Source organism: Spinacia oleracea, chromosome 1 (assembly GCF_020520425.1).
Source record: "Spinacia oleracea cultivar Varoflay chromosome 1, BTI_SOV_V1, whole genome shotgun sequence".
NCBI classification, from domain to species: Eukaryota; Viridiplantae; Streptophyta; class Magnoliopsida; order Caryophyllales; family Amaranthaceae; genus Spinacia; species Spinacia oleracea.
Genome location: NC_079487.1, coordinates 119568773 through 119585825, shown reverse-complemented (window position 1 = coordinate 119585825; position 17053 = coordinate 119568773). Strand labels below are relative to the sequence as shown.

The window sequence follows — 17053 nt, the reverse complement described above, 5'->3', positions numbered from 1 at the left end:
GTGGAGGATGGTGGTGATTTTTTAATGTGAGAAACAATATAAAATTAGAAAAACTATGTCATTTATAAAACGGGGTAAATATTCCAGGTCGACTTCATAATGAAAGTGGAGTGAATATTCCGAGACGTTGGAGTATGTATATACAATTAAGTAGCTCTATGTTGAATAAATGATTAAGCATATTGTACACAGAATAGCAAGCGGGTTTAATCTTTTCTACTATTTGTTTAATTATATATTGTAACGGAATTACAAAGGTAATAATCACTACAAAATTATGGATTATTATTGACGGAATTTGAGACGGAAACTATAAGCATCTCAAACTTGAGGCGGATTACTAAAATTTCGTCTCTAAATTAAAATTAAGATGGGATTGTATATAGAGTTTCAAACTTTTCGTCTCAAATTTGTAATGGACTTGCCAAAATTCCGTCTCATATTTTTTTGAGACGCCCTCTATAGAGACACCCCATTTCGTCTCAAATCCGTCTCCAATCATCATTTTGAGACGGATTTGGACTATTTAGAGACGAAATCCCTCGTCTCTATAAAATGATTTTTTTTGTAGTGAATATAGTTAGGTAATCAAATAGATAGTAAGTGATACATGTAGACGTAGGAAATGAGGTTGGCTTAAGCGGTGAGCTTTCCCTTTTTTTCTAGTATAGTGTAGGGTTTGAATCCAATCCCAAGAATTTGCTTGGGATTTAAGTGGGGGAGGAGGGATCTTACACAAAAGACCGTATTGGTTCATATAAGTTAAGCAATGGAATCGATTAGTTAAGCACATGGACTAATTAGTTAAGCACATGAAACAATTAGTTAAACAATTGAACTAATTAGTTAAGCACTAAAACTAATAAGCAATGAAACCAATTAGTTAAGCAATCAAGGTAATCTTTGCGGTAAGGCGGCCTTACACAAAAGTTGTCCAAAATTTTACGTTGTACGATATTACCTTTCGTATGATTATGAACATTGATTCGCTTTACTAGATGTATCTCACGAGGTATCTAATGAGAAAAAGGTAATTAAGTGGAACATCAGATTCATATGGTAAAGTCAATCCCAGAATTTTGAGTCAATCTTCAAAATTTGGAAAAATGTAGTACGTATCTTACAACATAACTTTTTTATAAGGTACTACCTTCGTTTCATAAAGATCTTTACAGTTAATATTTGCACAAATATTAAGACATAAATGATAAAGTTGGTTGAATATAATAAAATATGGATAAAGTAAGAGAAATGCGTAAAAATGTGAATGTATGAAAAAAAAAAGAATAAAGTAATAGAAAGTGAGTGAAAATTGTAAATATTGTGGGGTAAGGTAATATATTTTCATGTTCAAAAATAAAATAAAGTAAAGTATAAAGAACATTATGAAACGAACTAAAATGGAAAGTGTAAAGATCATTTTGAAACGAAGGTAGTTTACAACATTTTTTTTGATAAGACAATTTTGGCAAAAACACAATTTTATAAGGTGGTTTTTCACAAATGTATCTAGTTACTTCACCCTAAAATCTGTATAAAATTTGTCTAGTTACTTCACCCTAAAATCTGTATAGAAGTATATTATGTACTATATTGTTTAATTCTTCTGATGATCTCCCTCGTACAACTACTTAAGACCCGTCACTGCTCAATACATCAATGATCAATACATATCATGCAATTTTACTTTTAGTTGGCAAATGAGACTAGTCAATAATCTCAATATCTGTCATTTGAACTTAAACCAAAGTCCAAAGGAAATTTAACGTTGAAGGACAACGAAACAAGCAAAATCCAGAAACTTAGTCGTCTTCTAGCTAAATAAAAAAAAGCAATATTCTTGTGGTTCCTAAGCCTTAATTACTTCATACTTTCAAAAGATTTTGTTATCATTTTTGGAAATATTAAAGGTTAAATATATACTTCGTAGAAAGAACTCAAAAGGAATATTATTTGAGGCCAAGAATTAATCCCTCTCTATAAAGTAAATTGGCCTTTTTCTAAGACCAACACTACCAAATACAAGTACTTATATCTAGTTATCTACAATAGGCTCAAGGGGAGCCATGGTGTGTTAAAGCCTTAAAGGTGGGCGACCGACCACCCAATTTTGTGACGTTTATACCTTATATTTATTAGAAAAAATAAATTAATACGGACTAAATAACTATTTTAATGACATATCTGCTCTCTAATTGAAAAATGGTCGATACCCCCACATCTTAATTCAAAAACCCTAACTCCGGCGTCTCAAGCCCAAATTTCCCCTCACAATGCAAAAATTCCCTTTCCAAATACTAGCAACAATAAACATTGGCCCTCTTTAAATGTTAGCCATTAGTTGTTTTCCTCTTCTAATTGGGTAATTGGCCTTTTATATTAGGAGTATTATTTAGAAGTGGTCCTTTTTGTTCACACTAATTATACAAAAAGAGAAGAAGGGGGGGACATAATTTTTTGTCTCTATTTGTTACTTTTACTCTTTGACAGTTGGAGTCATAATAGGTTAGTTGACTAGAAAAAGGTCCCCATCGAAAATTACTAATACTTCCTACAATACTATGTAAAGTATATGTAGGCTCCATTAACAATGGACTCGAGTCATCACACAATCAAAGGGGGAAAAAAACTTACCCCCAAACTAACTTGTCATGCAACAATGGTCTAGATTAAAAAAACAAAAAAAAAAAAAAAAAAATTATAGTACTAGTTTAACCTAGTCAAATTTTGAATAAATTGTTCTAATGATCAACTTGTTTACATATGAAGTTAGCACCAAATATGAAGTAAGCCATGCAATAATGGTCAGATAAAAAAGAAAAAAGAAAAATCATATGAAGATCAATTGTCTTGTTTAACCTAGTCAAGTTTTAAATAAATTGTACCAATTACTTGTTGGTTCAGTGGTGATTGAGGCTGAACTTGATAGGGAGAACCCGTATTCGATCCCCCGCAACAACAATTGGGAGGGGACTGAAACCTATCCACTCAGAACTCGTTCCGAATCCGAATTAGCCCAAAGGGTGAACCGCGGGTGCTAACACCAAAAAAAAAGTTTTAAATAAATTGTTCTAATGGTGAAATTATTCTTCATTCGCTAATGAATAGTGTGGTTAATGTGTTACTACGTAATATGTAGGTCATTTTTAATCTTTTTCAAAATTGTCCGAGTTTCAATCTTCTTCTAGTCCAGACTCCGGAACTCCTAATGTTCCTTTTATTCTTCTTACCTATACAGAAGAATAATTGCACCAGGATTGGTTATTGGTAATTTGGTATGACTATAGCCTATTAGGATGCCAATGCTAAGAAACAAAGATAAGGACATAAGTAATGCTAATCCATCAAGGATGGATGACACTCCCAAGTCCCAACTATATGTACTGTAAAAATATAAAAAATAAAAAGTGGTATTGGCCTTAATAGTCTATGGACCACTCATACCACTCCTTTGACATATCACACATCAAACATCAAAGTACACCCACTCAACAAAAATTGCTGAATTTAAAGGACTTTTATTGGACATTTACCAGGACAAAGACATGCAAAGAATACATGGCCATTATTTTTCACATCCTATTTCTTGCTTAAGAGTTAAGAAGACTAATACGAAATAAACAAGTCCAGATATCGTCCAGAGTTCAACACAATTAAGACTGGCATAAGAGACTTTTAGCTACAAAGTACGGAGTATTTAAAATCCTACAAATTCTTGTAAAAGACAGTATGACAAATTAGTAAACTGCGAGCCCACATGCCACATTACGACATGGCCATTACCCATCTCCTACACAACTGGGAAGGATTGATTTATATAAGTGTCATGTGGCCTGATAGAAAACTAAGAGGAGATAATCCACCACCAACAAAAGGTGAAAAATAGGAGCATATTTAACCTGTTTATTATTAAACCACTCAAAATTCAGCAAAGGGGGAGATAGGGAACCCTTAATTTTTTTACACCCAAGTTTTTCGACGTAATCTAACCTAATAACATTCAGCAAAATATACATGTGTGCACACGATTTAACAATTAATTAATAATGATAAAGATTTCTCCTATTTTTATTTGAACAATACAAATTACGCTTTTTGATAATACTTTAATTTTATCCAAAATATGACATTGAAAAGTGTAAGAGATTCAATGTCTACAAATCTACAATATAAAAGAAAATATTCAAAACGTAAAAATTAAAATGACACCAAAAACGGAATACATAAAGAATAAAAAGAGGCTGAGCGGGTAAGAATTAAAAGAGGCAGAGCGGGTAAGAATTAAAACACCAAAAATAGAAAGGATTTTGTACTTTTTATTATATTTTTTTAAAATGATAAAAGAAGATTATATCTTAGCTATATGCCTTGTAAAGACAGGCAGGACAAACTGTTTCACAACAATATGTAACTGGCTTCAAGCGGATCAGGCCGCTGCAAGATTTACCCCTCCGGAACCAGCCCTTGTAACAGTTAACATATTTAGAACCTATAAATAGTAGACATAAAAGAGGGCCTTATTGTGTGTTGTCCGCAACGGACAAGGTAAAAACTGGCTCATAGAAGCTGCTTAAACCAAATCACAACAATACAAGAGGGCCTTGGCTCATAGAAGCTACATAAACCAAATCACAACAATACAAGGGACGGCCATATTCATTTAATTGCACACCACACGACAGAACCCTGCGTCAGGGCATACACACGATCGATGCGTGAATAAATTAATTAGATCACCTACTACCGAAGAAGACACGTTTCAAGCTTGGATATACTGCCCGGAATTTGTTAGCAGCCGCTGACGAGAACTGTTGTGTTGTGATACAGGAAAGATAGGGAAAGCAAAACAGTCAAGAAACGGAAAATCAAACACTCATATAATTCCAAGAAAGACTGGAGGGCTAACCTTGGGGCAAAAGCGAACATCAAGAGTTTCCAGAATGCTACATCCAGATATTGCAGATTCAACAGTATCTTCGTTGATATTGCAGGACTATCAGAACACCCACCATAGCCCAAAACAATCAAGGGGAAAAATCAGCAAATATACATCATTATTCAAATAATTCAACCAAATATACCCATTAATTTTTACTCCATCCGAAAAAGGAAAAAAAAACTTCACATGAATAAAGACTCTGCACAATATAAGCAGTAAACATGACTTTTCAGCCAAAATTCTTACCTGGAGAAATAAGCTGGTCAATTTTGGACAATCCAGCTTCAGAATTTCCAGTGCGCAACAATTACTGAAGAATAGCAGGAGCAGGAAATCAGTGGATTAAATGCTGACACACACAAAAAATAAAGATCAACAAAGTCCATACCTCAAGTTAAGGAAGCACAAATTGGAACACGCAACATCAACCTCTTTCAAATTCACTGATAGAGAAAGGTTTAATGATGACAGATGAATACATTGGGCTATAGATGGAATATTAACTCTTTTGATATTTGGACACCCAACACAATTAAGATTCTCAAGTGAGCGATGAGGGAGCTCAATAGGCTCAATCGTATGTTGAACAAATGGAGTCTGATAGCCTGATAGTTTCGTGAATCCCCAATTGAGATCATGCATATTTTTGCAGCCATTCAGACTCACATGAGTCAGATGTGTGCAGTAAGCTAGCAGTTCCTCAATGGAAGATTGGCAAAGAGTCCCATAGGACAAGTCCAACTCATGTAATGCCGGCAAAGCACCCTCCTTATACAGAGCCTCCAGTGATGAATCATCCAAATACTTGCATGCTTGCAGCTTCAGAACCTACATCACCCAGAAAGGAGAGAGGGATACCAAGGCATTAGCAAACACTTTAAAGAGGGGTGTAAAAAAACTTAAAAAGTTCAGATATCACAGGAAGTTTTTCTGTCACTGTGTAAAATGTGCAGTGCCCCTCAAATAGGGCACCAGTAAGTGTTTGGTGAACTTTGAAGAGAGGAATTCTGTTTAATCCAAGTAGCAAATAGGCACCCTTTAAAAATTAAAGTAATTAAAAGATACACTTATTGCTTCACAAATCATTATCTATTTAACCCAAAATAAATTTCATCTACATAGGTGGCCCATAACTAGGCATTTGTCATGCTTAAATCTTTAATACTACCTCTGTTTTTAAGAAAATTGTGAGAAAAGGTGAGTGGAGCGTAATAGGAAACAGTAGGAGAGACAGTGTAAAAATGTGGGTGGGTGTAAGAAAAACTTGCATTAAGTTCAAAGACCAGTTTGCATCCAAATATTTAAAGTTTTTCTTTCTTTCCTTTCAGGGTGAGGACTGAAAGAGTTGTGACATCCAATCAGGAAATCGCCAACTTCCGGGGGCTAGGGGGTGGGGTTTTCTACAAAATAACCAACAATAATTCTCATGCGCATGGAGGAAAACACCAGCACATAAAGATCTAGCAAGCAACAAAGAAAAGCTACTCAACCACATCCATATGTCTGCAACTCTGCATATAAAAATAACAAACTGGAGTAACTCGTAATTTATGTTTGAAAAGTTTACCGTAAGTCGCAAGCAGGAGCTGAAAACCGGTTGCAAATCCATCAAGAAAGTGTAGGACAAATCAAGATAAGTGAGATTTTTAAGCCAACGTAAGGAAGATAACCCGTCAGAGCCAATAGAGGGACAAGACATCAGAATCAATTTCTCAATAAGAGGACAAGAAACAGTTGTTGCAGACAAGCAATCATCGGTAAGCTGGCTGCAAATACAAATTTTGTGAGAAGTAAGATATAGTTTCCCACAATGATAAACGTCAAACGTAAGTTTTCTACATCACCTGCAAAAGGATGCATCAAGGGATGTCAAAAGAGGGCAATTTATTGAAGCTTCAGATAATACACCACATCCTTTCAACTCAAGACCAACCATGCAAGGTGCTTCAATATGGAGAGCACTCAGTTTCGGACATATGCCCAAGTTCAGCGATCGCATACCAACCTGCAGAAATTTCATTAAACTCAATGTTCATCATTAATCCTAATTGCTAGAAACTCTACTGTTAATTCATGAACCCCAAATCCCCAGATAAGTCCTGTGACTTAAGTAAACTGGTAACCAACAAGAAATAGGTTTTCCTACATGACAAGATAAGTTGAATAAGTCCCGAGAAAAATCAAATAAATCAAGAAATAACCATCTGACAATCTTGACCATTACAAATCAAATGACAACTCATACCTCCAATCAAGAAATTTAATTTAATATGATGTTATGATCTTTAGTTGTGTATTGAATTGCTGTAATTTGCTTCTAATTTTCTACAGCCTAGGTCCTTTATTCAGGTTGACATTTTGTACACCATTATAAACAAAAATTCTGTTTTGGGGGTTTTTCTTATTATATTTGTGGGGAAGTATTAAAAGTATCTAATCTCTAATCAATTCCCTATGTAAATGAACCAAACATCAAGAAGAGATATGGAATCCATTCCTATATTAAACCAAGCAAATTTCAGCTGGTATGGGGTTTTGAATCCATATCAATCCATTCCATCTTAAGTGAACCAAACGACCCCTCAGACTCACACTAAGGCTCTGTTTGTTTTGATGGAAAACATTTCCCAGGAATTTGATTTTCCCTTTTCCTTTTTTTTGGTTCATTATACTCACCCTACGGATCCCATTATTCCTATTTTTGGGTGTGGATCATATTGAAAATCTGAAACTCGGTGTTTGGTAGTCAAAATATTAATGTTATTCCTCTGAGATTACTTTGATTACCAAGCACTGAATTTATCAGTGGTACGCATATGATAATATGTTGTTATACTACATCTTATTACACCTTCTAGTCTATTACATCAGATTATCAGTTCATATTAATGCAATGTACATGCTTGAACATTACTATATAGTAAATACATTGCTAATGTAATGTACATGTTTGAATATTCCGCAAATAGGGTAATATAATAAAAATCAGATAGAGTCGAACTAAATGAATAACAGTTGAGCATAAGCCAGTCAACTGATTTTAGAACGAGCGTTAGGTAGATGGTAGAGTTGCTCAAAGCGTCAATTCTCAACTGATTATTCATACAATATTATATTACACTACTGTTCCTGCCATTATACAAACTGATATGTAATATGAACATGTGATGGGATTAGAACTGTGTGAATATGTATTATAATAACATTACAAATGCATCAAAGAACAACTCACCGGGAGAAATGAAGCTATTTCAAGATGATCACAGCCATCTAAGCGAACTTGCTCAAGATATGGACATTTGAGATCAAGAGTTATGATGGCACGGCAACCAGCCAGTGAAAGGCTGACAAGAGATGTACTTTGTAGTCCAACTGCAGTTAGACTCTGAAAAGAAAAAAGGTAAAAAAAAGTAATTCAGTAAGAGAAAGTCATCGATAAAATCGTTTCTGACAAAAAGAAGATATATTGTTCAACTGATTGTTGAAGCCCAGGGACAAAAGAACATACAAGGGTGAATGATAAGCAGATAACCATAAAGTCATAAACCACCTATAGCTTCACCGACCTCCCGAAATACCCAAAATGAAAAAATCTCTTTGTAAACTAATTCTAATTGTCCCATACACTAGTAAACACATCACTTAATTTTAAGGAAAGGTGATCTTTTACCTAATATCCCAATATATTTATATTCTAGAAAAAAACACCAAGAAAAAAAAAAATTAAAAATTACAAGTCTCTTCAATTCCTGACATCACATAATCTGTTGGGACAATTATATATAGACAGAATATATGCATGCACACATTTTTTTTTTCCTGAAATTTCTCACATGTATGTAAAAACATCTAGATTCCAGATGCACTTGCCGCAACAAGTCGACTTAATTGCAAGAAAGGAGGCTCACTTAACATGGCAAAGATTAGCATTAGACATAAGGATGTTTGTCAAATTTGCATTCTGCCTCTAATTGACAAGAATAACCAGTTAGTAAATGAATTTTACAAAGATAGCACTGTATACTAGATTACTAGAGGCACTATACAACTTTTACAAGCAGAAAAAACTGGCCCACTTCGATATACATGTAGATCTACTGACATGCATTAACTACAGTACAATACAGCACGATAAACATGCGCAATTTAGAAGGTGGACCATGGTGCACATAGAGCATGGTGCACCTTAAGAACATTAGTATCTAATTAAAAGAACATCTGGTTACGTAAAAAGAACATCGACATATATTTTTTTATATTTTTAATAAATTGTGATTTTTTATAACAAAAAAGTAAAATATTATATTGCATGTTCTTTTGTCGTAGTGTCATGTTCTTTTGTTTATACACATGTGTTCTTTTGGTGCACATGGTGCACCATGCTCTATGTGCACCATGGTCCATAGTCCACGGATTGATAAACATGTCCAAGCAAAGTAGCAGATACATATAATCTTCTACGCACATAGGATTAGCAATATAGCAAGACGCAGTAAAAACAGAGCTCTAGCAGTCATAATTTCACACATACACATTTCACTAGGATAATGCGACCTAAGTCTCAAATTCTTTCTAACCAATTGTCAACGGGTAGCCACTAGGAAGAAAAATCCGCTTCAAACAGAAATTTTGTAGCACCTCCAACAGATGGTGGTCACTGGTCAGTAAGAACCATTAGAATAGACAGTACAGAAAATGTAAACACAACGGAACCCCTAAAGTTATATCAATCCATGTCTTGTATAAAATACTCCCTCCGTCTCTTTTTGTTTTTGACGTTTGGTATTTTGCACGTGTTTTAGCGAATAATTATTTTGTATTGAAATCCCTCAATTGTTTTATTTAACCGAGATAAATTACGTTTATTTATAATGTTTTCACTTTTATCAAAATTCTGATATTGGGAAATGAGAAAAATTTAATGTCCCAATGGAAAAGTGTGAGAGATTAAATGACCCAATGAATTTGATTGGTTAAAATAATGATTGGACACAAATTTTGATAGAATACTAAGTTATTTATGTGATAATATAAAAGGAAATGTAAAGAACATTTTGAAATACCCAAAAAGGAAAACGTAAAAAACAATAAGAGACGGAGGGAGTATAAGACACGAGCAACAGAACACGCAACACAAGAACTCAAACACAGACCTCACAGTTATCAAGAACCAAAGACTTCAGCATTGGGCATCCACCTCTGTCGCTGAAGACATCACACACTGAATTTGTCAAAACCTCGCAATCGGAAAGATCCACTTCTTCTAGATATTGGCAATGCAATGAAAGAGAATTCAAGCTTTCTTGTTTATGCAAAGCTAGTTTCTGCATGATCAGTACATAACTTTCAGATATATTTACTATAGTAACACAAGACATCTCTTACTTATTCAAGCCTCCGAATGGGGAGAAAAACATTTCTAATTTAGAAAGACATACTTTCAGTGCATTTGAAGTGATACTGATACGGTGAAGCGCAGGGCAATTAGATACATTAAGAGATGACAGCATAAGGCACCTTAGATTCAAGTCTACAAATCTGGAATAAAAGAAGCAAAAAATGTTAAACCGATGTGGAGAGAAAAGCTGGTCAGAATCATATTGATAGATAATGGGCATACTTGCGACAATTCACCAGGCTTAGATTACTCAGGTGAGGAAGCTCTAAAGAAACAGAGGTCAACAAGTTGCAAAAGTCGAGCCCCAACACCTGCAACACGGAAAATTTAAATTAGTAAATCTAACCATAATTTGTAGAGAGAAACAGTAATCAAAAGAAGCTACAACCTCCAACATGTTACTGAAAGCTATTGCAGCCATCGAAGCAGAAGTTATGCCCTCGCAACTCTCAAGCTTCAGAACAGTTAGCAACGGCATCTTCACAGACTACAAAGCAGAAAATAAAAACCAAATATTACATAAAATAAATAAACATACAATATTCAGGAGAATGAAATTTTGCAGAAAATTTATAAACCGGACCTCGAGAGAAATATTAGGACAATATGAAGCATTCAGCTCACGAAGATTCGCACAAGCTTGAGATATTTCACGAAGTGTTTCGTCACTAACACATGAACAGCATGACATGTCTAGAATCTCTAAAAGGGGGCATGATGTGACAGCAGAACGAATCGCTGCATCGGGAAGCTTGTGGCATGAGCCAATATCCAGATTATTCAAAATAGGGCAGTTAAGCACCACATGTGCCATGTTACTACGCTTCAAAGATAAAATACCAAGCTGGGGGCATCTGTACAATATCAATGTCAGATAGCAAGCGAAAGGCGATTGTTAAAATTTATTATTAAAAAGCCAAATGAAGTGACTACCTTACAGACACACGGAGTACACGGCATTTTGTAACTTGAAGATGTTCTAATCTTTCATGATTGATGGATATTTCTTGTACACCATTTCCAAGAGCAGCATCAGATACAACCAACTTCTTCAGCAAGGGACAGTCAGAAAGAGCAAGGAAAAATGTTTCCCCAAGTTGTCCTCTACCCAAGGTCAATGCCTCAAGATTTCTGGAAAACAAGAAAAAATCAGCTCCCTGAACCACAGACCTAATTCAAATTCAAATATGAAGTGTTGAGACAATATACCTCAACAAAGCAACTGCTCTCATGACAAGCGTGTGCATTTCTGGATTACCACAAAGATTCACTTCAGTAGCCCTTGGATACCGATGACAAATATCTTCCACTGCGGTAGATAAACCAAACAGAATAAAAGTGTATCTAAAATCAGCATAAACTAACCATAAAAGTATGCAATAGTTGGAAAGTAGTGTTCTAAAACTCTCTAGGATCTGAATTAAAATGTTGAATACAGTAGATTAAGGAAACAAAACATTTAAAGTTCATCAGAGTTAACATGACCAAAAGGAAACTCATGCTTCCCTGTAATAACTTTTGAATAGGTGGGGATGGATTTTATACCAAGTGACTATAACCTCAAATAATTAACATGACCAAAAGATCACACTGAATTGTTTCAGCATACACGTTTCGTAAAACAGTAACACAATACAGTAGTTAAAGAGTACACATTGTATTAGCCTATTACGATATTTAATTCTTACAAAGTCATTTGTATAGCAATTATAGCTCACGTCCAAAAAAAGAATATAAACATTGATCTTGTAGATTGAGAGTGATTTCTTCATCGTAAAATAGATATGAATAAGTGGTAGTAGTTTGTTTGTTTGGTTGGATGTAGTAATTTCTAATTCACGTGAGAATTTCAACTTTGAGGACTAGCCAACTATTAGGTTCCTTTAGAAAAATCTATATATGTAATGAAAAATCAAGTGATGATGTTGATGTAATATTAGACAAGTGTAGAGAAATTTAGAAACTAGTATACACTGACTATATATGTAATGAAAAATTAAGTGATGATGTTGATGTAATATTAGACAAGTGTAGAGAAATCTAGAAACTAGTATACACTAACTATAAATATGTTGTATATGCATAAGTTGAGAGGGGCTAATCAAGAGAGCTGGGTAGAAACCAGGTTCTAGTCTATCAACCAAGCTAATTCCTCTGTTTGTGGGGTTTAGGAATTTCCACTTCCTATGTCATTGTCAAGTATGTCAGCCAAACAAGTCCACGTGCACTTATTCTTTAGGAAAATTCCTATCAACCAAGCAACCAATAAATTGAAAAAATACACTCGTTCCCTGTCTAAATAGAACTTACATTGTGCCACGGATATGCTTCGATTTTCAAAATCCAAAGATCGCCAAAAATCTTCATGGGCACTAGCAACTCGCCACTGCTTGCACACCATTGCAGCAATGCAAAGATGTGCATGTCCTAGGAAAGAGAATACCTGACAGCGGATGGAGTACCATTATTAACTGGGACACTCAAAGGTAAGAAGTATGACAAAAATCAAATCACAACATAAATGTGACAGTGTAAAGGACAAAAGGCTAATCCGGAAAGACAAACTAGCCCGCAACTGTACAACTAATACTAAAATGACATCTTAATGCGATTCTTGATAGAGAAAAAATACATTATATAATGGGTAAGAGAATAAGAGTATTTAAAAGACATTAAAGAGAACTTAAAGCAATAACATTACCATATGCAATAGATCATCTGAAAGATCCAGCGGGATTCCCATGTCATCCATGTATGAAGTATCAATGTCCTCGATAACGTCTCCAACTTTATTATAGCTTACAATATTTACACAGTCATCCATGTCTGGAGGTATTAGGTCTTGAATTTTATTCTTTAAATAAACAGAAGAATTTGTAGAGGTATGGTAGCTCCTTATTGCATCCAAGGAGTTATTATCAGTACATGAAGGTGCATATGTTGAACAATGCGTTTCTCTGAACAAACATCACCCAAAGAGTACGTCACAATCAAAGTTCAACTGCACTTTGGCAGTGAATCTTAATTCGTAAACGACTTACAAGAAATTAACATCTTATTTGTCAAGAGGAAATGCGATAATGAATGTGAGAAATTTGAGAATGATGGGTTAGCTCAATAAAAAGGTAGAATTGTATGAGTAAGTAGGAGCAGGAGACAAAAGGTATATGATATGCTCCCCCAATCCCCACTTTATTTTGAATCATAAAAAGGCCTTAAATTTGATTGATTAATAGTTTAATACTGGATTGAGACAATAGTATTGCAAAAAATTACAATATCTCCAACAAAAAGAATTGTTCAATAATGTAGTAGTTGTACCATTACACTCATCTTACCACAATTCCATTCTAAATACTCTAGCACAACCAGAAGTGATCGTCCTAACTGCTCAGCTTCCCATCACTATCCCATCTCGATCCCCCATTCCCATCCATATTAATTCTCACTCCAATGATCAACAAAATATACAACAGCACTACAGATGCATAATACAAAAGAATATCAATGAAATTCCTCTACGTGATTGAAATTTATAAATATAATTAATGTTAACCTCAGCGCTTTAAAAAAAACAAGTACGGAGTAAAAGATAAATCTTTTATATTCACCAGCTAATTAATAGGGAATATTTAAAAGGTGTACAAACCAGAGCACTGGTAGCATTTCACCATTAATAGATAACAATTAGCAGCAATAACAAAAATTCAATTTCAAAACAAACCCTAAATCATGATCAAAATTCCAACCATCAGCCCATGTAGAACTCATAACATTAACAGCAATATCCAAAATTCAACAAGAGTAAGTGGAGAAGAGACTTACGGAAATCTAGACTCGACTTTGGCACGCTTATGCTGCAAATCACAGCCAAAAAATGCTTCTTCTGGTACTGGAAACGACGAGGACTCGCCAAAATCAATCACATTGATTAGAAAAGGGGGAACACAATCATCCAGAGACGGCAAATCCCGGCTGCGACTGCCACCAATCGAAAGCTCCAATGACTCAAAAACACTCTTTTCTCTCTCCACAACAAAACCTCCAAGATCCCTCTTTGAACCGCCTCCCTTCAAACCCTCGACACTCTTTTTATTACTACTACAACCAACACTACTACTACCAGGTAACCCTAAACAAAACCCTAATTCCAAACTTTCGGACAGCACTTCTTCTCCTTTTTCCGCTTCTTTTTCTTCCTCACCTTCAATCAATTTTTCAGGTTCACTCTTAATCTCACCGTTTCTCGCACTTTCCATTATATCTTCTCTATCCTCGCCGACGAAGCATGGAAGGCAACACCAAAGCCTCATACAAACCCTAAAAAGCGAAAATTCGACCTCCCAGAAAACCCTAGATTACTCGATTTTACCCAATAATCGCAAATTGAAATTAGAAAAACAAAAGAACAAGAAAATGGGGGATCAATCGAGTGAAATTGAGAGCTTTTGGAAGCGAATTGGATGAAGAATTGTACAGATTTTGAGGAATTTACATGGCAGAAGATCGATCGCCGCGCAAAAGCAGAGAAATGAGAGGCGAGAATAGGAGAGAGAGAAGGGAAAAGGGGGGAGGAGAGAGAGTAGATCAGATGGGGTTAAAACTTAAAAGGGGGAATTGAGAGAGAGATGGGAGACAGAAGTTTGTTTATGTTCACAGAGAAAAGATCGGCTGTTTAGTTCCCACCCGGACCATTTTTCACTTCTTACTTCACATGTCCTTTTATTACTATGTCAACCGGTTTAGTAATCGAGTTTTTTTTTTTTTGCCTTAAACCTAAATAAAATATTTTCCCTTTTTTTTTAATTTGAGTTTTTGCATTATTACCTACTTTATTTTGGTTACTTTTTATCTATATTTAAGGAAAAATATATTCATGTGAGATTTTGTTAGATTATGTATTTATGTTTACAAAATAAATACGTATTTCTATTCTATAATCCATATTCCTCTTATTGACAAAAATCATGTGGATAAGGAAAGAAATAATTCTACTTGCTTTCTTGGAAGAATATTATCTTCAAAGATTTCATCCAAAATCTTCATTGGTTACTTCCAATATTGTTTTCTTTTGAAAATCTTATATATATATGAGGCATGTTTGCTAAAATATTAGAGCACCACATATGATTATTATTGGTTTCTGCCAATGAAAAATAACATTTCTAATTTATTTTTGAATTAAAAAAAATCAAGTGTCACGTAGATAATTAATTAGGTGCCACATAGATATTTTAATTAATTAATTACTGATATATACCACTTCATCCAAAATCAAACACTCTAATAATATAAAAATAAATCTAAAATAAAATTCATCCAAAATCAACACTAATCTAAAATAAAAGTCATCCAAAATCACACACTAATCTAAAATAAAATTCAATCTAAAATCAAACACTAATCCAATATTAGAGCGCCACGTAGATATTTTTATTAATTAATTATTAATATTACGCATATACAATTTCATCCAAAATCAAACACTCTAATAATTAAAATGAAAATCAAAAATGAAAATCTAAAATCTAAAATAATCTAATCTAATATATAAATATAGCAATTGCTATATAAAAAAGTTTTATCTCCTGTTCATTCTGAAAATTATGATGTTTAACTTAAAAATTTGTTAGAATTCGTGCATCGCACGGGCTAAAATATAGTATATATATATAAAGGGGAGTTTTCTGGAGAGCATTTAGAGCGCCACGTAAGATTTCCACGTCATCCAATATATATAACTAATGTTTATTTCAGATTTATTAAAATAAAAATAGATAAATAAAGACACGGTAAAAGTTAAATATAAATAAATAGTTCGTAAAAGATAATATGAGATAAATTTTACTAGGAGTCAACTCCCATGCTCTATATAATGCAACTACATTACCACCAGGGGAAAAAAACAATCTCATTGACGGACCAAATCCCGTCTTTTAAGTGAAATATTCTACAACATGATATCTAATTACCGACATGATATATGCGTATATAAAGAGGAGTTTTTGGAGAGCATTTAGAGCACCATGTAGGATTTCCACGTCATCCAATATATATAACTAATGTTCATTTCAGATTTATTAAAATAAAAATTGATAAATAAATACTCGATAAAAGATAAACAAACACTTAGTAAATTTAATAGGTGTCATAAGATATAATTTTTTCTAGGAGTCCAAATAGATAAAGGAGAGATTAATAGATAAATAAATGCTTAGTAATTATAATAGAAGTCAACTACTGGTACGTAAAAATACAATAGGAGATAAATCTGGTTAGGAGTCTAACAGATAAGTAAATACTTAGTAAAGATAATATGAGACAAATTTTATTAGGAGTCAACCCTCTATATAATGCAGCTACATTACCTCACACACATACACAAAAATTCTCATTGTCGGATTAAAATCCCGTTTTTTGAAATATTCTACGACATGCTATCTAATTACTTTACCCCATAAAAAGTAACAAATCATGCATTCCCGTTGTAATTTTACTTTATTGATCCATGCATTACACGGGTTTATTTCTAGTTTAATATTTGGCGCATTATTATTTGCTACGTACGCAGGCACATACAGACATACTGGATCGAGATAGACAAAAATGAAGGTACATTTAAACCAAAGAGTCAAGAAAGAAACGAGAATCCCATGAGAAATGACAATAGTATTTCTCACCACCACTTCGTGGCTTTGTACTATAATAATCAGAAC

General features: G+C 34.1%; 1 protein-coding gene across 1 annotated transcript; it reads right to left on the bottom strand.

Annotated features, from left to right (window-relative positions):
* Window positions 1-4296: 4296 nt before the first annotated feature.
* On the bottom strand, window positions 4297-15025 carry LOC110795100 (F-box/LRR-repeat protein 15). The gene is made up of 17 exons (XM_022000079.2): window positions 14163-15025; window positions 13039-13294; window positions 12648-12780; window positions 11547-11646; window positions 11271-11468; window positions 10921-11191; window positions 10726-10824; window positions 10560-10648; window positions 10378-10477; window positions 10093-10263; window positions 8172-8324; window positions 6784-6944; window positions 6507-6705; window positions 5328-5767; window positions 5186-5249; window positions 4907-4993; window positions 4297-4808 (listed from the first exon to the last, which is right to left on the bottom strand). The coding sequence occupies exons 1-17, from the start codon at window positions 14648-14650 to the stop codon at window positions 4734-4736; spliced, it is 3084 nt and encodes a 1027-aa protein (XP_021855771.2). The 5' UTR covers window positions 14651-15025; the 3' UTR covers window positions 4297-4733.
* Between the last annotated feature and the right edge of the window lie 2028 nt (window positions 15026-17053).